Source organism: Ovis aries, chromosome 9 (assembly GCF_016772045.2).
Source record: "Ovis aries strain OAR_USU_Benz2616 breed Rambouillet chromosome 9, ARS-UI_Ramb_v3.0, whole genome shotgun sequence".
NCBI classification, from domain to species: domain Eukaryota; kingdom Metazoa; phylum Chordata; class Mammalia; order Artiodactyla; family Bovidae; genus Ovis; species Ovis aries.
Window position 1 is genome coordinate 73,101,480 of NC_056062.1, and position 25,224 is coordinate 73,126,703.

General features: G+C 42.0%; 1 protein-coding gene across 2 annotated transcripts in view; it reads left to right on the plus strand.

Annotated features, from left to right (window-relative positions):
• DPYS (dihydropyrimidinase) overlaps nt 1-25,224 on the plus strand; it is a 99,523-nt gene that overhangs the window by 29,049 nt on the left and 45,250 nt on the right. For both annotated transcript variants that reach the window (XM_027973109.2, XM_027973110.3), the window contains exons 3-7: nt 4,557-4,736; nt 6,253-6,442; nt 20,487-20,643; nt 21,446-21,587; nt 24,657-24,799. In XM_027973109.2, the coding sequence (XP_027828910.1) occupies nt 4,557-4,736; nt 6,253-6,442; nt 20,487-20,643; nt 21,446-21,587; nt 24,657-24,799 (812 nt within the window). The remainder of the gene's footprint in view (nt 1-4,556; nt 4,737-6,252; nt 6,443-20,486; nt 20,644-21,445; nt 21,588-24,656; nt 24,800-25,224) is intronic.

Genomic DNA, 25,224 nt, shown 5'->3' on the forward strand with positions numbered 1-25,224 from the left:
CTTTATTTGAAGTCACCATGTAACTTATGTCCCTACTTCCTCCCAAAATTTGGGTTGTAGACACTAAGTTAATATAAAACAAGTAATCAGATAGCTCAGCAAACATAGTAGCAAGGTTTAGAGTCCAGAGAAAAAGTTAATTTTTTTCCAGAAAAGGCATTCTAAATGAGGCATCTGACCTCTTTATGCGTTTAAGGTCTTCCTGCCTTCCTTCTTCTCTCCTGCCCCTCCTTCTTTCCCTTCTCCCTTCCTCCTTTCCTCTCACTCTTGTTTTATAAGATAGAGCAAAGGTGAAGATGCTTGCTCGTACCAGTGTTTCTCACATTTTAATATGGAAATGATTCACCTGGTGTATACTGTTACAGTACAGATTATGTTCAGTGAGTGTATTGGTTTGCTAGGACTGCTCTAACAAAGAATTACAAACTGGGTGGCTGAAACAACAGAAATGTACTGTCTCACATTTCAGGAGACTCACAGCCTGAGATCGAGGTGTTGGTGCGGTTGGTCCCTTCTGAGAGCTGTCAGGGATAATCTCAAGCCTCTCACCAACTTCTGGTGGTTTGCTGGCAATCTCCGGTATTCTTTGATTTGTAGGAACATCACCTGAATCTCTGCCTTTGTTTCCCATGATGTTCTCTGTGTATGTGTGTGTGTGGCTAAATTACCCCTTTTTATAAAGACAGCAATCATATTGAATTATGGTCCACCCTAGTGACCTCATCTTAATTGATTACTTTGGTAAATACCCTACTTCCAAATGTTGACCTGAAACAAGGAGACCGCCTGATATTTCTCCAGCAAAGATGGGCATGTTTGAGATCAACCGAAGAACTGCAGTTCAGGGTCTACAAACATGTTGAGTCACGTGGAAGTCCCCACAGGGCAAGAGAAGGCGCAGGCTTTCCTAGAGGGGAGAGGGAAGTTGGGAGGGCTCCAGTAAACAGAGCCCATGAGTTTTCATTCTTCTGGTCCCTGCCGAGAAAGAAGGGGATCCTTTCTTCTGCGTTGACATGCAGGTATGAGAGCTCCCCCTTCTGGTCTCTCGACTCTACTTAATTGAGTGAGTGAAAGTCACTCAGCTGTGTCCGACGTCTTGCAGCCTCATGGACTGCCAGGGTCCTTTGTCCAGGGAATTCTCCAGGCCAGAATACTGGAGTGGGTAGCTGTTTACTTCTCCAGGGGATCTTCCCAACCCAGAGATTGAACCCAGGTCTCCCGCACTGCAGGCGGATTCTTCACCATCTGAGCCACCTTCTATTTATTAATTTTTTTATACAAGTCCGAGGTGGTGCTGGGCTTCCCAGGTAGTTCTAGTGGTAAAGAACTTGCCTGCCAAGGTAGGCGACGTAAGAGATCCCTGAGTCGGGAAGACTTCCAGGAGGAGGGCATGGCAACCCACTCTAGTATCCTTGTCTGGAGAATCCCATGGACAGAGGAGCCTGGTAGGAGTCCACAGGGTCCCAAAGAGTTGGATGTGACTGAAGTGACTTAGGATGCATGCACAAGGTCACATTTGGTACTGGGGGCTAGGATTTCAACCTATGAATTTATGGGGACACAGTCAACCCATAGTAGGTCTGGAGCAGAGATTCTGCATTTCTAGTAAGCTCCCAGGTGATGTTGCTGTTGCTGTTCAGGTACCACACTTTTGGAATAGCAAGGCTTAAACTACTATGCCTGACCGTTGGGACTCACCCACGGATAGGGATATGGGTGACAGGGATGTTTAACAAGGTCATCTGCAGAAAGGCTCTTCTACTCTGGGAGGCATTGGTATTTCACTTGAGCAATGTGGGTTGTACTTGGGAAGCCTGTAGTGTGAATTTTCTAACAGTCTAAAGCATTTTCCCCCCACTATAAAAATAATAGACTCATGGTAGAAAATTAGAACTTATAAAAAAGTTTTTAAAAAGGAGGCACGTTAAACCAAGTTCTACCCTTGCTGTTGTCACTTAATGCATCTTGAAACTCATTCCATCATTTCAGTGATGTTCACTCTCAACATTTTGGTGTTTTCTGCTCCTTTTCATTCATTATTCATCCAAGAGAAAGTTTTTGAGTGGCCACTATGGATCAGGCACTGTTCTAGGATATAGCAACAGATGAACTGTACAAGCTTAGCTTACATGCATACTCGGTTGTGTCTGACTCTTTGCGACCCCACGGACTGTAGCCTGCCGGGCTCCTCTGTCCATGGAATTTTTCAGGCAAGAGTACTGGAGTGGGTTGCTATTTCCTTCTCCAGGGGATCTTCCCCATCCTGGGACTGAACCCGGGTCTCATGTGTCTCCTGCTGGGGTAAAGACTGATTCTTTACCCAAGAGCCACCTGTGAAGCCCAAACTGTACAAAGCCCCTTCTCATATCAGGTGGAAATTCTAGAGGAGGACGCAGGTCGTCAACAAGTAAATATATTATATGCCAGCTGATAAAGTGCCATGGAGAAAAGTGAAACAAATTAGTAAAAGAGTAAACAGTGATGGAAGTGAGTAACTTAACATGTGATATTGTCATTTTTAAAACTTTGCTGATACAATAGGAAAAGATTGCTTTGTTTTATTTTGCACTTTTAATGAGTAGGGAGTTAACATTTTTATTTGAATTTACAGTTTGAACTGTAAATAACATTTTTCATCTAGAATGTTAGGGTTTTTCTTGTCAAGTAGAAGCAGCAATAACTAACATTTTTATTAACTAAGCAGTAACCCTATCCTTGTTACATATTTTTTATGTTTTATTATATATGTTTGTCTTATATGTATATGTGTACATTTTTTATGTGTATGCATGTGTTTTTCAACTTGTAGAAATTCCAGCAGTTTTATTTGGTCAAACCTTCTGACAGAGAAGCCTGGTAGGCTACAGTTTATGGGGTCGCGAAGGGTCGGACACGACTGAGCGACTTCACTTCACTTCACTTCACTTCTGACTTTTCCATTGAAATTATTACTCATTGTTGAGAGTAGAGATGAAGGCAATTACCTGCGAAGGCAATTACTAAACTAGTTTTGATCCTATCTTGTCTCTTATCATTGGTATGATATTATGATTTATAAGAAGAAATTCACATCTGGTCTTTGTCTCCATTTCTGGCACAGAGATCCTAAAATCCTTGGAATTTCCTACATGATTGAGGGCACTGAAAGGGTCTATTATGTTAAGTGAAGTGAAAGTCGCTCAGTCGTGTCCAACTCTTTTTCGACCCCATGGACTATACAGTCCATGGAATTCTCTAGGCCAGAATACTGGAGTGGGTAGCCTTTCCCTTCTCCAGGGGATCTTCCCAATTCAGGGATTGAACCCAGGTCTCCCTCATTGCAGGCGGATTCTTTACCATCTGAGCTACAAGGAATTAAAGAGGTGATTTTTAGACACCACCGAAGGATAGGGGCTGATTGACCCAGGAGCCAACTGTGTGATTAGATGGTTGAAAATTTCAGTCCCCCCCAACTGACCTATGAGGTGGGGAGAAGGGCTGGAGGCTGGGTTAGTTGCCTGAGGCCAATGCTCTAATCAGTCATACCTGTGTAATGAAGCCTTCACAGAACCTAAAAGGATAGGATTTGGAGAGCTTCAAGGATGCTGACCGAGTGGAGGTTTGGGAAGAGCGGTGCTCTCAGAGGACACAAGCCCTGGGCCCTTCCCCCATTCCTTCGCCTATAAAGTATCTCTTCCCTCTGATGTTCGTCTGTATCCTTTATCATGTCCTTTTATAGTAAACTGGTGATCCAGTGAGTACAATGTTTCTCTGAGCTCTGTGAACCACTGCAGCAGATTAATTGAACCTGAGGAGGGGGCTGTGGGAACCCCTGATTTATAGCTGGTTGGTCAGAAGTGCAGGTGACAACCTGGACACCCCCATAAGACTGAACTCTTAAACTGTGGAACATGGTGCAGTCTCCAGGTAGCGTTAAAATTGAGTTGAGTTATAAGATACCTCCTGGCTGATGTCTGGAGAACTGCTTGGTGGTGTGAAGGAACCCCCAATCTCCCCACTCACACATTGGAATTGGTGATCAGAACCTTTGAGTTGGCAACCCAGAGGGCTCCAGGGGCTTCCCACTGGTTCAGAATCTTTCACCTCCAGGAGCTGCCAGTGGGTCACTTCACATCTTCCACCGCCTCCTTCTTCTAATTCATCTGGTGGGGTTCAGATTTGACCCCAAACCTTACTTCACATTATCTCTGATCTTCCAGAGACATGACTGCTTCTGTTGCTACCAAATGGTTGTCTTTTCCTGTTCTAGAATAATTTCTTCCCATCTCAGTACCTGTTTCTCTAGATACTGAGAATTTCATATCTAAGTGTAAAAGTGAAGTATTTGGGGGAGGGGGAGTACTATTAACTCTTTCATGATTTAAAAGCATCATAGCCACAGCAGTTCATCAGATGAAGTCTGACCTAGGGGAACGATCAAGGCCTTAATTATATTTTTCTGGAGTTCAACTGATGTCCTCATTTTACTTTTATTTTCTTCTGAATGCAGCATTTTGGAGAATGCTGATATTATCTTTAAAGGGTGACATTTTGCTGTGATTGTGGTGCCCTTTTAGGTTAAAGAAGAAATGAAAATCCTTACCCAGGATAAAGGGGTGAACTCCTTCAAGATGTTTATGGCTTATAAAGATGTGTACATGGTGAGGGATGTGGAGCTGTACGAGGCCTTCTCTCGGTGCAAGGAGATTGGAGCCATTGCTCAAGTTCATGCCGAAAATGGAGATCTAATTGCAGAGGTAGGTAATTACCTTCCAGGGCTTCCAGAGAAGGGAAACTGCCCGTGAGTTAAGGGGAAGATGACCGGCCCCAAGTAGGTAAATTCATTCAAAGGACTAGAAGAAAGGAAATTCAAGAACTAATTTTCTGTAACTTGGAAACACTTGACTCCAATTACTTGCTGTCCTTGATGAGTTTTTTGCAGGTGGTATATGCGCTGGAATGAGGAGTTCCCTTTTTCAGAGCAGCCATTAGACCTCAAACAAGGTTTATTCTAAAAGCACAGATATTTTTCTTTGTGTCCCCAGGACTTTTTTTTTTTCATTTAAAGTATGCTCAAGCTGCTGGTTCAGAATGCCAAAGTGTGGGCATCAGCATAATCTGATGACTTAAGCAGAGCATTAGGTAGCTGTTTTAAGCCCCACTCTTTTCAGAAATTGGGTATTAAAATGTGCTCTGGATGAATCTAGATGTATTTATTTCTCATGTTAGCTCCATCATTAATGCCAAAAGGGTACACCATCTGCAAGATTTAAAGAGCTGTCTCTTACCCTTTCTATTGGTTGATCTTTCTCTCTCCCTGGGCTCAGTTCCCATTAAAGTCCGTGAGAGGGTGGCCACGTGGCCAGAAGGTGGGGGGGGATGATAACGAGAAAAGCATGAGCTGTAAGCTCAAACAGACCGGGGTGTAAACTGGACTCTTCCACATCTTAGCTGTATGACACCGGGCACATCGTTTTGACACTCTGTCTTGACTTCCTGCCTTTCTTGTAAGGAAGAAATAACACTTTTGGAGAGGAGAAATATTGATCTAATATCATTCTGTCCGATAGAGGAGAAGGCAGCGAAGAGTAAAGAATAGAACTAACTACATAATAGCATGAGTCATTCCAAGAAGAATCTAATATGGGGGACTAGAATACTTTGTTTTTTTTGTTCTGAACCAATGTCTTAAATACGGACACTTTCTTTTCAAAGGGGCTTCCCTGGTAGCTCAGCTGGTAAAGAATCCGCCTGGAATGCAGGAGACCCCGGTTCTATTCCTAAGTCTTTTCAAAGAATGTGATTAGAACAGACCTCAGATCTTCACCTTTTCAATCAAAATAATTTAATTGTGAAATATGTATACAAAAAGTTAAAAACATGCCATCAAAGTAGTGGGGTTCCCAGATGGCTCAGTGAAGAGCCCGCTTGCCAAGCAGGAAACATGTGTTCTATCCCTTGGTCAGGAAGATCCCCTGGAGAAGGAAACGGCAACCCACTTTAGTATTCTTGCCTAGGAAATCCCATGAACAGAGGAGCCTGGCGGGCTACAGTCCATGGGGTCACAAAGAGTCAGACACAACGACTAAACAGCAACAAATCAGAGTAGAAGATTATTTTTTACCAAAAACACACACTGTATACGCACACGTTCACACACACCTATGCCAGACAGATCTAAAATTAAAAGCTGGCAGTGTATTTATTTCACATAATGATGGAATTTGTCATTAGCAAAGCTTTCTCCCATGTATGTTCCTGCTGCCTTTTCAGGGAGCAAAGAAGATGTTGGCACTGGGGATTACAGGTCCCGAGGGCCATGAGCTGTGCCGTCCAGAAGCAGTCGAGGCAGAAGCCACGCTGAGGGCCATCACCATAGCCAGCGCCGTGAACTGCCCTCTCTACGTCGTGCACGTGATGAGCAAGTCTGCGGCAAAGGTGGTGGCAGATGCCCGGAGAGATGGTAATTCCTGAATTGTACCCTCCCTTAGGACTCAATACTGTTAGCTGAAGAGTAAGGTGAAATAATGGCAAAAAGAAAGCTGTCCGTGCATTTCCATAATTTTTCTTCCTGCCTTTTTATTAGCATCCTTTGTGTTTTCTCCCAGTCTTACACAGGTCTGTCTGTTTTTGCCCTCCTTCAGTCACAAGCCCCAACCTTCACACCGCTAACTACCAGTTCTCTAGGGCTTTCCAGGTGGCACTAGTGGTAAAGAACCCACCTGCCAATGCAGGAGACATAAGAGATGTGGGTTCCATCCCTGGGCTGGGAAGATCCCCTGGAGGAGGACGTGGAAACCCACTCCAGTATTCTTGCCTGGAGAATCCCATGGACAGAGGAGCCTGGTGGGCTACAGCCTATAGGGTTGCACAGAGTCAGACCAGTTCTCTAGTGAACTTCAAAGAACACTTCCAATACCTGAGTCAGGGTGATGCAAGGCACATAGTAGGTGCTCAACACATTTCTTTTGAACCAAATTGATTTGTCTCATAGCAACTTGGGCATTGGCACAATGGAAATAATCATCCAAATAGTGTTTTTATGATGATATTTTAAGATTCTTAACACAAAGGTATTTTTACTCTAAATTGTTTAATTGCCTCAGTTCTATAATTTAATATGTGCTGGTGGTGGTGGTTTAGTTGTAAGTCATGTCCGACTCTTGAAATCCCGTGGACTGTAGCTGTTCAGGCTCCTCTGTCCATGGGATTCTCCAGGCAAGAATACTGGAGTGGGTAGCCATGTCCTTCTCCAGGGGATCTTCCCGACCCAGGAATCCAACCCAGGTCTTATGCAATCATTTAAAAAGAAAGAGAAAATCTGCTCTTGGTAAGACTTAAGGAAGGAAATAATTTCATTCATTGGCCAGTACTGGGAAAGGAAGGATGAAAAACAAATAAGATATATTTTATTCAACACTTTTGACACTCCTGGGAGATGGTTGTGGTTTCTCTCACTTTTAGGAAACCAGATAACCAGAAAGAACTGTATAACTCATCCTGGCTGCAGTTTTATAGATTTTCAAAACCAGGAAAATAGATTTGGCATGTCCATAATTGACATTAGGATAAATTTTTTCCACGTTACTTCTTGTTGCTTGAATTTCACTAAGAATTTTGGGCAAGCTAAATGCATTTTTTAATGCAATATATCAAATTAAGAGTAACCTCAGTTTCACACAGGAGTTGATAAGATCTGACTACCAGCCCACCCATCTCTGTTTTCTCTGCACTGGGAACAGCTCTCCTGAAACAGCCCTTCATGCCCTGAAATTGTACATTTGTGCCAAATTTGTCTCCACTCCCTCCTTGATCAACTTCCCAGGTAGCACTAGTGGTAAAGAACCCATCTGCTAGTGCAGGAGACACAGGAGACGGGGGTTTGATCCCTGGGTCGGGAAGATTCCCTGGAGGAGGAAATGGCAACCCACTCCAGTATTCTTACCTGGAGAATCCCATGGATGTGGACAGAGGAGCCTGGTGGCTACAGTCCCTCCGTAAGCTTGCAAAGAGTCAGACACGACTGAAGCGACTTAGCACGTAGGCATGCCCTCCTTGATCAGGAGAACCTCTCCACTACTGAGCTGGTCACTTTCTGCAGGGGTACTAAAAAGACCGGCGACACTGACAGCTGAGGGCTGCAGTAGCTCGGCAGCCCATGTTCCCTGACCACTTCACTTATTCCTAGCCACAGCTTCCAGACCAGTGCCATTTCAAGGGACACTGACACAGTGGTCAAGTTCACTGCAGCTGGGGCTGCCGCAGTAGGGGTGCCTGGCTGCAGGATTGGAATTAGGACTATGTTTGGGAGTCTCAGGCTTCCCTGGGGGGCTCAGATGGTAAAGAATCAGCCTGCATTGCAGGAGACCCGGGTTCAATCCCTAGGTCAGGAAGATCCCCTGGAGAAGGGAATAGGAACCCACTCCAGTATTCTTGCCTGGAGAATTCTATGGACAGAGGAGCCCGGTGGGCTGCAGTCCATAGGGTTGCAAAGAGCTGGACACAAATGAGCAACTAACACTTTCTACTTTTCTTTGGGAGCCTCATCATTGGTTATGGGAGGAATCCTTCTCTAAAGCAGCAGCTCTTCTACACCATTCTGGGCTTTGCCCTCTCTGAGGCCATGGGGCTCTTTTTGCCTGATGGGGGCCTCTGTCTTCCTCTTCGCCATGTGAAGGAGCCATTTCCACCTCACACAGCTCTTTCTCCCGTGTCTCCTTTTCCTGTACTTCTCCAGGCAGCCTGGGGAAAATGGTTGGCTCAGGGCTTGAAAGAAGGAAGACAAAATAAATACTGTATTCATAAGAAAAGAAGATCTTAGTACCAGCCATTTCTGGTTGCTTTTTTTCCTGCCATATATAATTTCGGTATTAAAGAACACAGCTCTTCAAAAAGAACCTTTACTTCAATTTTATTAATCATTATAGCTTTAGATTTTGCCACCAGGTGGCGCTGTTGCTAGCTCTATGAAATTGGTTTTCTCTATTTTCTGGTAAGTGATGTATCATATCTTTAGCTTGTCTGTGAGGTCTGTAATATAAGAATATGATTTAAGAAACAGCAAAATCAGCAGAAATGGTCAATCTTAACCCACAAGCAATCTATGATTTTGACCATTCTGTCAGGAAACAGTTTCTGGATCCTGAGTATTTATTTTGGTTTGGGATAGAATTCCATTAGCCACAGAATAAGTCTAGGAAAGATTTTAGGATGTAAATCATAGGTAGAAAATTATTAAAATTAATTATGAATATCTTAATATTACTTTAAATACAATTTTATATTTTGAATATGTAAACCATTTACCTGGTCCAAAAATCAAAGTGACACATTAAAAGATGTATTCTCAGAGAAGTCTTGTTTCCTTCCTAGCTGCTTCATCCCACAGCCCATAGTTAATTATTGCATTACTTTATTTCTGGGCTACCCTTGCAGTGTTTTTTTTTTTTTTTAAGAACATATGTTTCTTATTTTTCTTTCTCTCCTACTTGAAAGGTAAAATAACATGGTGTTCCCTAATATATCCCATAGTTAATTATTTCATTAATTTACTTCTGGGCTACCCTTGTAGTGTGTTTTGTTTTGTTTTTGTTTTTTAAAAAGAACATATGTGTCTTATTTTTCTTTCTCTCCTACTTGAAAGGTAAAATACACAGTGTTCTCTATCTTGTTTTTTCCTGTTTGAAAATATGTCCTAAAGGTCAGCTCATGTTAGATATAGAGAGCTTCCTCATTCTTTTCTACAGGTGCAAAGCTTGACGCTATATTTTTCTACTAGTCTCTAATGATGGATATTTGAGCTGTTTCTGATTTTTAGCTGTTACAGATAAAACCACAGTGATGGCCTTATGCATATGTTATTTCATATATGTGGAAGGTATAGTGGGCTTCTATTACTGCTATAACGCATGATAGCAAGCATAATGGCTTGCAACAATATGAATTTATTATCGTATAGTTCTGGAGGGTGGAAGTCTGAAATAGGTAACAATGGCTGAAACCAAGGTGTCAGCGGGCTGTATTCCTTCTGGAGGCTCCAGGGGGAATGCCCTTCCTTCTCTAGCTTCTAGAGACCAGCTACTTTCCTTGGTTCCTATCTCCCTTCCTCTTCTTCACAGCCAGCTGTGGTGGGTGGAGAACACTCCTTTGTTCTGATCTCTCTTTAAGGATCCTTGGATTATATTGAATCCACCTGTTTAATCCAGGATACTCTCCCTCTCTGAAGATCTTTAAGGTCTTTGAAGTCTCTCTGCTATGTAGGTGACATACTCATAGGTGGCAGAGATTAGGTCATGGACATCTTTGGGGCATCATTATTCTATCTTCCACAACAGGGTAGCCTCACTAGAAACAGGACTGCTAGTTCAAATACTTTTTGGACATTGCTAAAAAGTCCCTCAGCATTGGACATCACTTTGCAAGGTGGTTATAAGTATGAAATACTTAAAATCTCAACCCAGATGCTTTAGTTGAGTCAGACGTACTATAATAACGCTTGTGAAGTTATTCCAGCATGCAATTGTTAGGGGCAGCAGAGGTCCAGAATAAACTAGCATGTGAGATTATTCCATCGCTGGCACGTAACCTCTCACAGGTGACCAAGCAGTGTCAGACCATTCACATGGTGACCACGTCAGCCAACCTGAGGGCAGGTCCATGGGGAGTACAGAGTAACAGGAGCTGGTGGGCACAGTGGCCCTTTTACAGTAGATTCGTTTACTCCGTCCTCATTATCTCACATAATTTCTGAATGTAAAAGAGCAATGCGCATCTATTCATCATTATCTTGCTTAAAAAAGGAATGATTCAGCCTTCCAGATTTGTAATATGAAGATTTCCTATCAGTAAATCCTTTTGCAAGCCCATTCGGTCATCCAGGGCCTTGCCGCTCAGAGTGTGGTCCCTGGAAGACAACACTGACATCCCCTGAGAGCTCGTTAGAGATGCAGATCCTTGGACCTCAGGCCAGGTGCACTGAGCTGGAATGTGGCCTTATAACCAGAACCCCAGGTGACTCACATGCATACTAAATGTGAGACTCATTGCTCCCGGAGGCACAAAAGAGATCCAGTTATTAATTGTCTCTATTGTAGTTGCCTAGAAATACAACAGTCTCATTATGTTGGATTTTATTGTTCTATTGCCAACTATATACCCAGAAGATAGCAACCTGAGGGTTAAAGACTGTAACAACCAACTTTGTTTGTTGAGTGCTTAATATGTGCTTGGCACATATTTCAATATATCTTGTTTCAAGTTTTATTTATATTATCTCATTAATACACTCTAACATACGTTATCTTTTCAAATTGTCCTAACAATGCTTCAGGCAAAATTTTATCACTGTTTTGCGATTGATGAAATTGAGGATCAGGAAAGTTTGGTAAATTAAGCCCAAGTTCACTTTACTAGTAAGTGCTAAAGCTGGGATTCAAGTCTGTTCAACCCTGAAGTCCACATTTTTTATTACTCTTTACTCTGTTCAAGAAGAAATTGGGTTTACAGTGTTGGGAAATGCAGATGTCAAGTTTGTATTTAATTGGTTTTGCTTATTGGCCTTACATTTTTTAGAAACATATTTAAAATGTTATTATCATTCTGTTGTTTATCATTGTTAAAAGAAAAAAATGCCAGAAATGGAAATGATGAAGACTGTATTAAGGAAGAAGTAAGCATTCTCTCTCTCAGCTCAGTCTTGAAACTAGAAATTTTTAAACATATCTATTTCTTGTTGTTGTTGTTGGTTTCCTCCAAAATCCTAAGCCCTAAATTTGTAAGTAGTGACTTAAAAATTTTTGACAGTATCACTTGACTCTAAGTGGTGAATAAAGAGCAGTCTAACTTACATAAATCTAACCCTCCTGAGTTTTGTTAGTAGTAAATGTCACTTCAAATAATATTACTTAAATTTATGTGTTTTGGCTAATTTTTTTTGTGTGGGATCTCTTTGTTATCTACTAGGTTGAAAAGAAACTGAGGCCCAGTATTATCCCCTCTGTCTCCTCCTGACTTCTGTCAGTTCCGTTATTATCTTTACATGGATGGGAGTTCCAGCATTTGTAGTTGGCTCTATAATTGGGCTTCCCAGGTGGTGCTAGTGGGAAAGGAGCTGCCTGCCAGGGCTGGAGACTTGAGAGACGTGGGTTCGATCCCTGGGTCGGAAAGATCCTCTGGAGGAGGGCATGGCAACCCACTCCAGTATTCTTGCCTGGAGAATCCCCATGGACAGAGGAGCCTGGTGTGCTGCAGGCCATGGGGTTGCTAAGAGCTAGACAAGACTCGGACACGACTGAGCAACTTTGGCCCTTCTTTTTGTGTTGTTTGTTTTTTCTTCAAGCGTCCAGTGATCCTGGGCTGTCCGTGTTCATGACTGGACAGTGCAGGGGATAGAGCAGGGAGCTGGTGTGGGCTTCCTCCACTGTTGAGCGAACTCTGTCCCCAGATGAGAGCGCTGGCAATGAGACTCTGGGCTTTGCGAGTGTAAATGGGGCATGGTCACTGGTGAGCTTCGGTTTTAGGTATTGGGGCCTCACTCTATGGCATCAGCACCACCTTAGGAAGCTTAGTTCGCTGGACAGAGGTGGGGACGGGGGCCAACTGCCCCATCTCATCCCCTGTCCCACGCTCACTGCCCTCCCCACCCCAGGAAGAATGTCCGTCATGACCCTTCTGCCCCTCTGAGTTCAGCTGTTGCCGCCACTGCTTCCCGTTATAAGCACTGCAGACCCATCTGCTCTCTGACCTCCTACAGGCTGACTCCGGTCAGCCACGGCCCCTCTTTTGTTCCCAGCACAGCTCTGGATTTTGTCCATCTGGTGTGCATCTTCACCAGCGTTTGATGTGAGCTGGAAAGGAAGAGAGGGGAATACATGTTCAGTGAATCAACTTCCATTCAAAGCCTGACGGTTCCCTTTGTTCATACCTTGATCTTTCCCTTTAGGGTTCAGCACCGGCAATAAAAAGTGAAAAGCAGGTTGTAGGGAAAAGAATAGAGCTTCCCTATGCGCGCCACTGAAAGCTTGAGTTGCCTTTGACAGTTGGCAAGGAATTTCAGTTTCGTGTTTATTTCAAGTCTCAGTTAATCCAAGTTGAGCAACTAGATCTAGGCTAGTTCCCATCCACTAGTGCAAAAATGAAGCAAGGGGGTCAGAAGGCTGCCCCTAAAGTGTTATCCTTTTCGTCCAGAAGTTGCTCTATACCTCCAGTAAAAAGTTGGGTGAACCAGCTGAAATTGTACCTCGTATGGAAGTTCCCATCTGCCTACTCTCAGATCTCTTTCATTCACTGCTCACTCTTTGTCTAAATAGTACATGTGTCAGTACAGGTGATTTGCTTCAATGACAGAGGTACTTTTTACTTTGGTTTGAGTAGCTTTGGTTATCCATGTTCCTTTTTTTTTTTTTGCCACATATTGACATATGGGATTATTAATAGTGTTTAAAAATTATTGCTCACCTCTCCTCCCCACCTCCCAGTAGAACATGGATGCACATGAATTCAGTATTTTTCTGGTGCTTTGCTTAGAATGCTGGTGATTTCTCTCTGCAACTTACTTGATGCTCTCTTTGGTGTATATCTGTTATAATTTGTTTACCAATTAATGACTGAAATTTTTAATACTAATTTCTCTATATAATTGTTTCAATTTGTCTTAATAAAGCTTAATTCTGTTTTATATCCATATTCATGTCTTTTGGGTATAAATATGACTCTCACTTGAACTTTTTAATAAAATGTTTTGTTTATACTTCATAAAAAATGAAGTTATTGGATGCCTAGTATATGCTTGACACTGCTCTCGGCATTGAATTTGCAAAGATGATTAAGATAATTTTGATTCTCAAGCAGCTTACAATGAACTGGGCTACTTTATGGTTGAGTTTTTCTGTTGTTCATTTGATTTTGGTTTGACATTTGTAGAAAGCTTTATTTTTCAGGCTTATTGCTGTAAAATACAAACTTCTCTTCCAGGGAGGTTTAGATGTCCTATTTTCCATTTTATTTAAACTCTACCTCCCCCTCCTCACGTATTCCTCTTGTGTTTGGGACTAAGGTGGAGAAAGGGCCACACAGAGGCCTCTCTCTGCCTGTGTGTTTATGCTGCCTCCTGCTTTTTGGTGCCGAGTAGAGTGAATCAAATCTCACTTACACAAGTACAATGAGCTGATGCTTGGTAACCGGTACTTTTCCTAAGAAAAGATGGACGTGTGCCTGAGTCGAGATGGATTTGAATCTCAGACTTCCTTTATTCTTTCCTGTGCATGAACATCTGAACCCTCCTTGTCCTTAAATTTAGAACATGGTGATTTACCTTACGTCTAATTGCAAACCAATTCAAGACTGCCCAGTTTAAAACACTTAAAAAAACAAAGAAGAAGAAAGAGAGAGAGAACTGACCGTAAGAAAACTAATGTTTGCTGCTGCAATAAAGCACCACAGACTGGGTGGCTTAAACAACAGAAACTGATTGATTTCTTTACCATTCTGGGGGCAGGAAGTTTAAGACCTGTAGGTTGGCGATGTCAGTCCTTTCTGCGGCCACTGAAGGAAGGATGTTCCAGACCTCTCGCCTTGGCTTGTAATGCTTGCCTCTTCCATGTGTCTTCACGTTGCATTCCCTCAGTGTGTGTCTGTGGCCATATTTCCTCTTCTCACAAAAACCCCAGTCTTATTAAATGAGTGCTCGCTTCTAATGACCTCATTTTAACCTGATTAGCACTTTAAAGCATCATTATCTCCAAATAGAGTCACATTCTGAGATACAGGGGGTTAGGACTTTAACATGTGGATTTTGACAAGGGACACAATTCAGCTCATAATAAGAAGTGATTCCAGGATCCCAGGAAGATGCCAAGTACTTTCGTATATGTTGATTTATTTGATCCTCACCAAACTGCCACTAGAGGGACACTACAATCCCATTTTGCAGATGAGCAAAACTGAGACCAAGAGCAATGACTCATCTTGCACAAGGTCACCAACTAAAATGAACAAAATCAGAATTTGAATCTAAATCTGTGTGATATACTTTACTATGCCCCTTCTGTGTATTATCCTTCTCAATTATTTTTTTTCCTTTATAAGTGTAATGTTTTGAATCTGAAGTCCAGTAAGGTTCTACTCTGTCTTTCAAGCTGGGACAAATTTTTTTCATGAAAGTGTTTGGTCTTCTGTTTGGTAACCAATGCTTCTGCTCTTGGGCACCTATGCCAGCTTTTCTGCATCTTTCAACCTTTTCTAAACGATGCCATGACTTGATTAAATGCAGCTCCCAAATGTAGACAAGATGTTAACATCTGCGTTCTCACTTTCATTTAATAAACAGTGATTTTATTAAGGTTGTCTGGCCAGGGATGGGGGCAGTTTGGGTTGATCTGACATGTTTCATTATTTAGAAATCTTAAGAATCTCTCAGAGAGCAGAACTCCTTCAACTGGGAGATTGCATCATAAGTGCAGATTCTTTGTTGGTTTTGAGCCAAAGGATGGAGAAAGAAGGAGAGAACATGCATGGGGAGACAGGGTACAACATACTGTGAAACTTGCTGAGACAGTGGGAGGACATTAGTGATGGAGATGTACTATCTCCCAAGGGTTGCTGAAACCATCTGGTCTCGAATAGAATCAAGAGAGAACAGATCTAAGACTTTTCATTACCAACCTGTTAAGTATAGTAAATCAAACCAGTAAGTGACATTGGAAAATCGCTTAACCAAGTCCACAGATCTGATGGTTGACTTTTGAAAATATATGCTCTTTACCAAGAAATGAAAAATAATACTTTCCCTACTAACATAGTGCCTATGTGTGGTATGTTATTAGTGCACTCAGTTCAGTTCAGTCGCTCAGTAGTGTCCGACTCTTTGTGACCCCATGAATTGCAGCACGCCAGGCCTCCCTGTCCATCACCAACTCCCGGAGCTCACTCAGACTCACGTCCATCGAGTCAGTGATGCCATCCAGCCATCTCATCCTCGGTCGTCCCCTTCTCCTCCTGCCTCCAATCCCTCCCAGCATCAGAGTCTTTTCCAATGAGTCAACTCTTCGCATGAGGTGGCCAAAGGACTGGAGTTTCAGCTTCAGCATCATTCCCTCCAAAGAAATTCCAGGGCTGATCTCCTTCAGAATGGACTGGTTGAATCTCCTTGCAGTCCAAGGGACTCTCAAAGTCTTCTCCGACACCACAGTTCAAAAGCATCAATTCTTCGGCGCTCAGCCTTCTTCACAGTCCAACTGTCACATCCATACATGACCACTGGAAAAACCATAGCCTTGACTAGATGCCTTTGTTGGCAAAGTAATGTCTCTGCTTTTGAATATGCTGTCTAGGTTGCTCATAACTTTTCTTCCAAGGAGTGTCTTTTAGTTTCATAGCTGCAGTCACCATCTGCAGTGATTTTGGAGCCCCCCAAAATAAAGTCTCTTACTGTTTCCACTGTTTTCCCATCTATTTCCCATGAAGTGATGGGACCAGATGCCATGATCTTCATTTTCTGAATGTTGAGCTTTAAGCCAACTTTTTCACTCTCCTCTTCCACTTTCATCAAGAGGCTTTTTAGCTCCTCTTCACTTTCTGCCATAAGGGTGGTGTCATCTGCATATCTGAGGTTATTGATATTTCTCCCGGAAATCTTGATTCCAGCTTTTGCTTCTTCCAGCCCAGCATTTCTCATGATGTACTCTGCATAGAAGTTAAATAAGCATGGTGACAATACACAGCCTTGATGTACTCCTTTTCCTATTTGGAACCAGTCTGTTGTTCCATGTCCAGTTCTAATTGTTGCTTCCTGACCTGCATATAGGTTTCTCAAGAGGCAGGTCAGGTGGTCTGGTATTCCCACCTCTTTCAGAATTTTCCACAGTTTGTGGTGATCCACACAGTCAAAGGCTTTGGCATATTAGTATACTAGGGTTCCATAATTCTCATGTACCACTTACTCCTGTGTCTTGGACAAATTAGTCTTATCAGGGGGTCAGTTTTTTTTTCTTTCAGTTTTTGTGTGGTCTATTTTTAAAGTCTTTATTAAATTTGTTACAATATTACTTCTGCTTTATGTTTTGGGTTTTTGGCCATGACTCATATGGGATCTTAGCTTCCTGACCAAGGATCAAACCTGTACCCCCTGCACTGGAAAGCAAAGCCTTAACCATTGGGCTGCCAGCAAAGTCCTGAATGTGTTTCTTTATCTGTCAAACAAGTGTTTGGGTTTCCATGAAGGTCAAATAAGATATATGATCTTGAAGCTACATCTGCAAACTCCAGAGAGCACTACATAAGTTATATTTTTTATTACTTCTTTATCTTTGGCCCCCAAATAACAGAACCCACCATTATGCTGAATTATCTAGTTTAATTTTTCAACTTATAAATTACCTAGGCCCCTTGTTTTCTTTTCACTGCTTTCCTGCTGGTTAGTCTTGTGAAAGTGTCTTAGAACCATTGTGAAATACAGGGAAGAGTAATTAGGAATTTTTACTTTTTAAAATTATTTAAAGATACTTAATGGGGAGTCAATTGAAAATAGCCCTATTATTGGAGAGTTTGTTAAGTGGCATATCACATTTTAAAGGTGCTAAGCCCTTCCAAAGAAATTGCCTGTCATCTGGTTTCAAAACAACCCTGGCAGACTCCTGGTAAATGCTGACACTTTTAATTTTTCCAGAGAGCTATTAAAATTGTAGAACTTTTAGAACTATATTCCCATACCACCTTGATGGGCCAAATGATTGAATAGAACATGTGATAAGAATCTTTCCTCTATGATGAAGCACCATGAAAAATCCTGAGTTGGCAACTTGTTAAGTTATTGCAGATCAAGTATCTGAGTTTCTCCTTGTCTAAACCATCCGTTAAGAGTTCTCTTGGACTAGGAAGGTCTCTTTGCACCTGCAGATAAAATACCATGTCTGTCCTGTTTTCTCTCCAATAAATAGTGCATTACCTCTTAGTTTGGGGCTTTCCCAGTGGCTCAGCAGTAAAGAATCTGCTTGCAGTGCAGTGCAGGAGACACAGGGGATTTGGGTTCGATCCCTGGTTCAGGAAGATCCCTTGGAGAAGGGAATGGCAACCCACTCCAGTATTTTTGCCTGGAGAATTCCATGTACAGAGGAGCCTGGCAGGCTACAGTCCGTAGAGTTGGACATGACTTAGTGGCTAAACAACAGAAAGTTCTCAGAGGATACATTTCATTGACTGTGGTTTGATACTGGGTTAGTTAAGAGGCAAAGTTGGTTAGGCTTCAAGCAGCTTTGCTTTCAGGGTTTTTCAAATTCCTAGGCTCACTGGAGGAAAATGGCTTGTTTGGGAGAGAAATGACCTGTGTGATAATAGGATGTTACGTTCCAATTCAGCACGAATCGGGCAGCTGGTGGCCATCCACTGTCAGGACTCTCTGTGGAAATCAGTGGATTTCAGTTGTATATCAGGATTTTAACTAAGGTCTCGCATCTGGTTAACCAGAGTGAAGTAACTGGGGCGCCAGCCTCTCTCTTCTGTGTGTTCTCCTTCAAGACATCTTGGATGTGATCAGGTGGATGCCAGCGTATCTATTATAGTGCTGACAAACGCTAATCAGAGATAGGCTCCTGATTTTAAATTTAAATTCAGTACGCGCTATTAACTTTTCTAACATTGTGTGCTTTTAATAGTCTCATTTGCATGATTTTATAAATATGCATTTCTGGCTACAGTTTTATTATCTGAGTGTTCTTTTATTTCACGTAAGTTTTTAGAGGAGGTTTTTGTACCTTAAGAGTGTGGAAAGATGATCAGTCTATTTGTGACTGGGCTCTAATGTTGTCGTTATCATCAGAGTAGCATAGTGCAGAGATTAGGATTGATGGAATCAAAATGCCTGGATTCAGATCCTACTTCCTCCCCCCACTTGTGTTGAGTTGTAATTTAACTGTACAGAAGTTGTTTAACCCTATAAGCCTTAGCCTTGCCTTTTGAAATGTATTTATTTATTGAAATATAGTTGATTTACAATGTTGTGTTAGTTCCAGGTATACAACAAAGTAACTTACTCATGCATACATATATACAGTATGTATGTATATTCTTTTTCAGATTCTTTTCCCTTCTAGGTTATTTTAAAATATTAAATATAATTCCCTGTGTTATACAGTAGGTCCTTGGTGTTTGTGTATTTTTAATATATACTGGGTTGGCCAAAAGTTTCATTTGGGTTTTTCCATAAGATGTTGGGAAAAACCTGAATGAATCTTTTGGCTAACCCAATGGGAGTGTGTATTTGTTAATCCTAAACTCCTAATGTATCCCTCTCTTGGTAACCCATACATTTTTCTATGTCTGTGGATCTATTTCTGTTTTGTAAATAAGTTCATTTGTATCTTTTTTCTTAAGAGTCCGCACAGAAGCAATATCATAGGGTATCTGTCTTTCTCTGTCTGGTTGACTGCACTTAGTGTGATCATCTCCAGGTCCATCCATGTTGCTACAAGTGGCGTTATGTCCTTCTTTCCTATGGCTGAGTAATGTTCCATTGTATGTATGCACCACATCTTCTTTCTTCTTCCGTTTGTTGGTGGACATTTCTATTGCTGCTATGCTTCGGCTGTCGTTAATATCGCTGCAGTGAATATTGGAGTGCATGTATCCTTCTCAGTTATGCTAAGTTGCTTCAGTCGTGTCCGACTCTGTGCAACCCCACAGACGGCAGCCCACCAGGCTCCCCCGCCCCTGGGATTCTCCAGGCAAGAACGCTGGAGTGGGTTGCCATTTCCTTCTCCAATAAATGAAAGTGAAGTCCCTCAGTCATGTCCAACTCTTAGCAACCCCATGGACTGCAGCCTACCAGGCCCCTCCGCCCATGGGATTTTCCAGGCAAGAGTACTGGAGTGGGGTGCCATTGCCTTCTCCAATTATAGTTTTCTCTAAATATATGCCCAAGGCTCTTCCTTTAATGGAGATAATAATAGCATATTCCAGATAGGGTTTTTGAGAAGATTCCATTAAAATGGCATATATATATCAGCCAACTTTTCCTAGGTTATGCTCCAATAACAAATTAACCTAAAATATCAATAGCTCACAGCAGCAGAGATCTGCTTTTCATTCATCCATCATCAGTTGGCTCTGCCCTGCTCCATATTCTCTTCATTCTGAGACACACCACCAGTGGAAGAAGCAGCTTCCACTGGTCTCATGACAGAGTCAAGACTCATTGTGGCTTTAATAGCTTCTGCCCGGAAGCAGCATGTGGCATTTCTGTTCATATTTAATTGGCCAAAGGAAGTCATGAGGCCAAGCCTAGTATCAGTGAGTGGGTGCAGTCATCTACCACAAGCTGCAATGCACATTGACTGGGCCGTAGTAAAGGCTCAGTAAATAGGAGATTTTAGTTTTCAATCTAGAGCCACTGGAGAGGTGAGAGACAAAGGTACATGATGGTTTAGCTAGGACAGAGAGACTGATACTTAGGTGTTTGTCAATCAGCTCTCTTAAGAGCAAATGGAGGTGCTGATCACTTTCTCTGAACTTTCCAGGGAAGGTGGTCTATGGAGAACCCATCGCAGCAGGTCTCGGCACGGATGGCACCCACCACTGGGACAGAGAATGGCTCCATGCCGCCCATCACGTTATGGGTCCACCCCTGCGACCGGACCCTTCAACGCCTGACTTCCTCATGAATCTGTTGGCTAAGTAATCAATTAGCAGATGACTGTGAAATGTTTTGCCAAATTAAGATGTTTTTCAAGTCTCAAAATGTGAAGGATTTGAGTGTAGGAGAGTGTGTGCTATCATCTGGACCTTCCATTGACCTCCCAGTCTTCTGTTCTTGACCTGACAGGCCCTGGGGACCAAAAAGTATTGGCTTAATTACGTTATGATGTGGTGTCAAAACCTCTCCTGACCACAGCGAAATCAGATCATTTTTCCTGAAGTTTTCTCGGCTTTGATTTTTTTGGTTGTCTTTTCTGTCTCTTGTTGCTTAGGGCCGGGTCTCTTCCGTATGCCCTATTTTTATCAGACAGAGTATTCTTGAATATTTTCCATGCTGATATAACCCAGGAACTGGATATGCCTGTGGTAGAAATACAAAAGATGGTGATCTAGGGAAGGGCCACAGGTAAAAGGCAAAATCCTGCCCTCAGAGCAGGTTATCCCCATGAAAGACCATTCGGACCATTTACAGATGCTTTTTGGCATGGGGGTGGGGCGCATTATGATCATTTTTGTTGATGAAGACACCATTCGTGGACATTTTGACATTCCCCATTCACAGATACTCAGATCCGAGCTAACAAAGAGCTTTTCACAATAGACTCTACAAGAGTTCACTTGCCACTTCCTTCCAGCCTTGACAAGCTGCTCATTCTCCATTGCGGTTTTCTGAGTTTCGGTTGAGAATGGGGTCAGGAGACCAGGGAAAGGTACGGTGGTTTCCTCCTGACATTTTCTATCTCCTCACCCACCTCGGTTCTCATGTGTGTCTCTTTTACAGCGGTGACCTAACCACCACAGGGTCTGACAACTGTACTTTCAACAGCTGCCAGAAAGCTCTTGGGAAGGATGATTTTACCAAGATTCCCAATGGAGTGAATGGTGTTGAGGACCGGATGTCGATAATATGGGAAAAAGGCGTGGTGAGTGTCATGGAATTCAGTTTGTTTTGCTGAATTCTTCAATGAGGATGTGGTCTATTTTAGGACCAAAGTTCCAGAAGCCTTCATGAGAAGCTTCTTGATTGTTTTCACAGAAGTGGCCACTGGGAATACTGCCACATCCCCACCACCATGCCATCTCCTGAGATAATAATGAAAAGTACTTTTCTTCTCTGCATAGTTTAGAGGGTGCTTTGTGCCATGGTGCAGACATCAGAGTATCAGTTTATATTGGGTACCAAGAGGATTATTCTTGAAGTCTTTGAAATGTAATAGCCCTTCTATCTGATTTCCATGTTTGTGAATCCCAGTTTCTCATGTGTCACTGATATAATCACTTGGAATGATTGAAAAGACATGACGGGTTTTTATTATGTTTGTACCCCTTTTTCGTATAAAAATGTAGATGTCCCTTTTAAAGAACTTTTGAATATTATGGTTAAAAAGCTACTGTATGAGGTTCACATAAATCATAAATCCAAAGCACAGAGCTTTTCTTTTAATTTCACAGTCTAAAAGTTAAGGAAATGGCAATCCACTCCAGCACTCTTGCCTGGAAAATCCCATGGACGGAGGAGCCTGATGGGCTACAGTCCATGGGGTCGCAAAGAGTCAGACACGACTGAACGACTTCACTTTCACTTTCACTACCTGAGGATGAAGAATAATCAAATGGCTACATGTTCACACATGAGCCTATCCAGGCAGCTGACGAGGGCAGTTGTACAGATCAGCAGTGAAGACTTGCTGGGCAGGACCTGAGGTCTCCATTGTCATGCCATTCTCATCTGTCTCTCAGAACCCCTCCCTTCAGTGATGTAATAATCACATCTCTGGACTTCCTTGGTGATCTAGTTGTTAAGACTCTGAGCTTCTGATATAGGAGGTATGGGTTCAATCCCTGGTCAGGGAACTAAGATTCCACATGCAGTATGATGCAGCCAAAAAAATTTTTAAAAAGAAAAAAAGAAAAGGAATAATCACATCTACACCCAGAATCCCTTGCACATGCCATTCACTGAGAGCCCTAATTTTTTTTTTTAACCAGGTCTTGTCAATTTTATTTCCAAATGCCTCTTTATTTCCACCTTCATCTCTACCATTCTACTTGGAGTCCCTCGTCTTGTTTGGACCATTGTGGTAGTCTCACAGCTGGTGTCCCTGCCTCCACTCTCTGGCTTGCTACAATCTATCCTATACTCCAGGACCATCATTGTGTTTCAGACACCAGGGTATACTCATGCTACTTTCTTCCCTAAAACCCTTTCATTTTCTACATTACTTCTTGGATGATATTTAAACAATTCATTCACATGTAAGGGTCTTCAGAGCATCTCTCCAGCTCTGTCTTCTGCCCTTTGTCTTCGCCATGCCCTTTTACCTCTCTCTTAACTCTAATCATCCCATATGGCTTTCCTTCTCTTTCTCATTGCTTAGACTTTCTTGATAACAACAGTCCAACCTTTCATTTTGAACTTGTGTTAACTACAATGAGTAACTTCATTACAGCAGATTTTTATAATATATAAACTATATTAGTTAGTTAGTTCAGTCACTCAGTCATGTCTGACTCTTTGCGACCCCATGAATTGCAGCACGCCAGGCCTCACCGACTCCCAGAGTCCACCCAAACCCATGTCCATCAAGTCGGTGATGCCATCCAACCATCTTATCCTCTGTCATCCCCTTCTCCTCCTGCTCCCAATCCCTCCCAGCATCAGAGTCTTTTCCAATGAGTCAACTCTTTGCACGAGGTGGCCAAAGGACTGGAGTTTCAGCTTTAGCATCATTCCTTCCAAAGAAATCCCAGGGCTGATCTCCTTCAGAATGGACTGGTTGAATCTCCTTGCAGTCCAAGGGACTCTCAAGAGTCTTCTCCAACACCACAGTTCAAAAGCATCAATTCTTCGGTGCTCAGCCTTCTTCACAGTCCAACCCTCACATCTATACATGACCACTGGAAAACCATAGCCTTGACTAGACGGACCTTAGTCGGCAAAGTAATGTCTCTGCTTTGGAATATGCTGTCTAGGTTGGTCATAACTTTCCTTCCAAGGAGTAAGCGTCTTTTAATTTCATGGCTGCAGTCACCATCTGCAGTGATTTTGGAGCCCCCCAAAATAAAGTCTCTTACTGTTTCCACTGTTTCCCCATCTATTTCCCATGAAGTGATGGGACCAGATGCTGTGATCTTAAGGTGTATAAGTGGATCTAAAGTGATTGGAGATTTCTTCATAACATACAGGAACCTATGTTATTTTCTGAAATTTTAGGATGATTTATTTATGGGAATGTTACCTTCAGGATGTGGTTCCTTAAGTTTTTTTTTTTTCTTTTTAGGCAAAGACCCTTTGATAATTAAATAGACTGTAAGGATGCTCTTGCCATATAAGTGTGTATAGGGATAAACTCTAAACATTAAAAAAAAATCATTTAGAAGGATCACATCCCATTGAAGTTTATCCATATTAAAATCTCTTGCAGCAGACTGTCCATGACTGTTGGTTCATGTAGATTTTAGTAGAGCAAAAACTGAACCTCTTGGTTGATTTTTCTTTTTTTAAAAGTGTTGTCACCTGATTTATAGGCCTATCTTATTTTAATTCTATAGTATTCTATATAATATCTACATGATTATCTTATAAATCTTATCCATAAATCTTAGGTCTGCCATAAATAATCCAGATCATAAATGTAGTAGGTGGTGGAAGTAAAAAGAATTGGAAGTACTATTACCAACATTTAGCCCTTTCCTCTGTGATTCTGGGAAGAATGGGAAAAATCTGAGCAGGTGTTTTGTTAAGCTGATAGGTTTTTGAAAAGTTACTTTCAGGCTTCCATATTTAACCACATTCATCCCCATCATTATCACTATGATTGTTTAAGATTTATCAGCATTCACAGATGTGTTTGGCCTCACAGTATACAAAATTAGGTGTGGTTCTATTTAGTTCTAAGAGATACAAGTCTACTTTTATTGATAGGAGATTTTTAGTCTTTTATGATTTATCAGAAAAAGAAATGTATTTTCTTTCTTGAATTGTTTTATAGCACAGTGGCAAAATGGATGAAAACCGGTTTGTGGCAGTTACCAGCACAAATGCAGCAAAAATCTTTAACCTCTATCCAAGAAAAGGAAGAATAGCTGTGGGCTCAGATGCTGACATTGTGATTTGGGACCCAAAAGCCACAAGGTAAGCCTCAGTTTTTGTATTACTTGGCTTCTCCATGAAGAAAAAGCACTAACTTGCAAAGAAATCATTCACTGGCCTTAATCAGCCATTTCTTCTTAGGTGATTTATTTAGGCAGGCTCAGGTATTATAAGCACAGGGTACAGATCTGACTGTACAAACATTCTTTTGTTCTCCTTGGCATAGAAGATGCAAAAGTTGTGTTGCTTGCCTTCTGTGGAAATGCGTATGTGTATAAAACCAATATGACTTTCCCAATTCAGTGCTTGGCAAGCGCCTGAGTTCACAGGGAGGAAAGGTACAGAGCAATGAAGAAAAGAAAAGGCTTAGTTTAAAAAGAGTTGCATTGAAAACTCAAAATAATTATAGCCTTTTTCAAGCTTTCAGATAGAAAAATTCCAGCACAAAGGATGTCACTTTTAGTCCT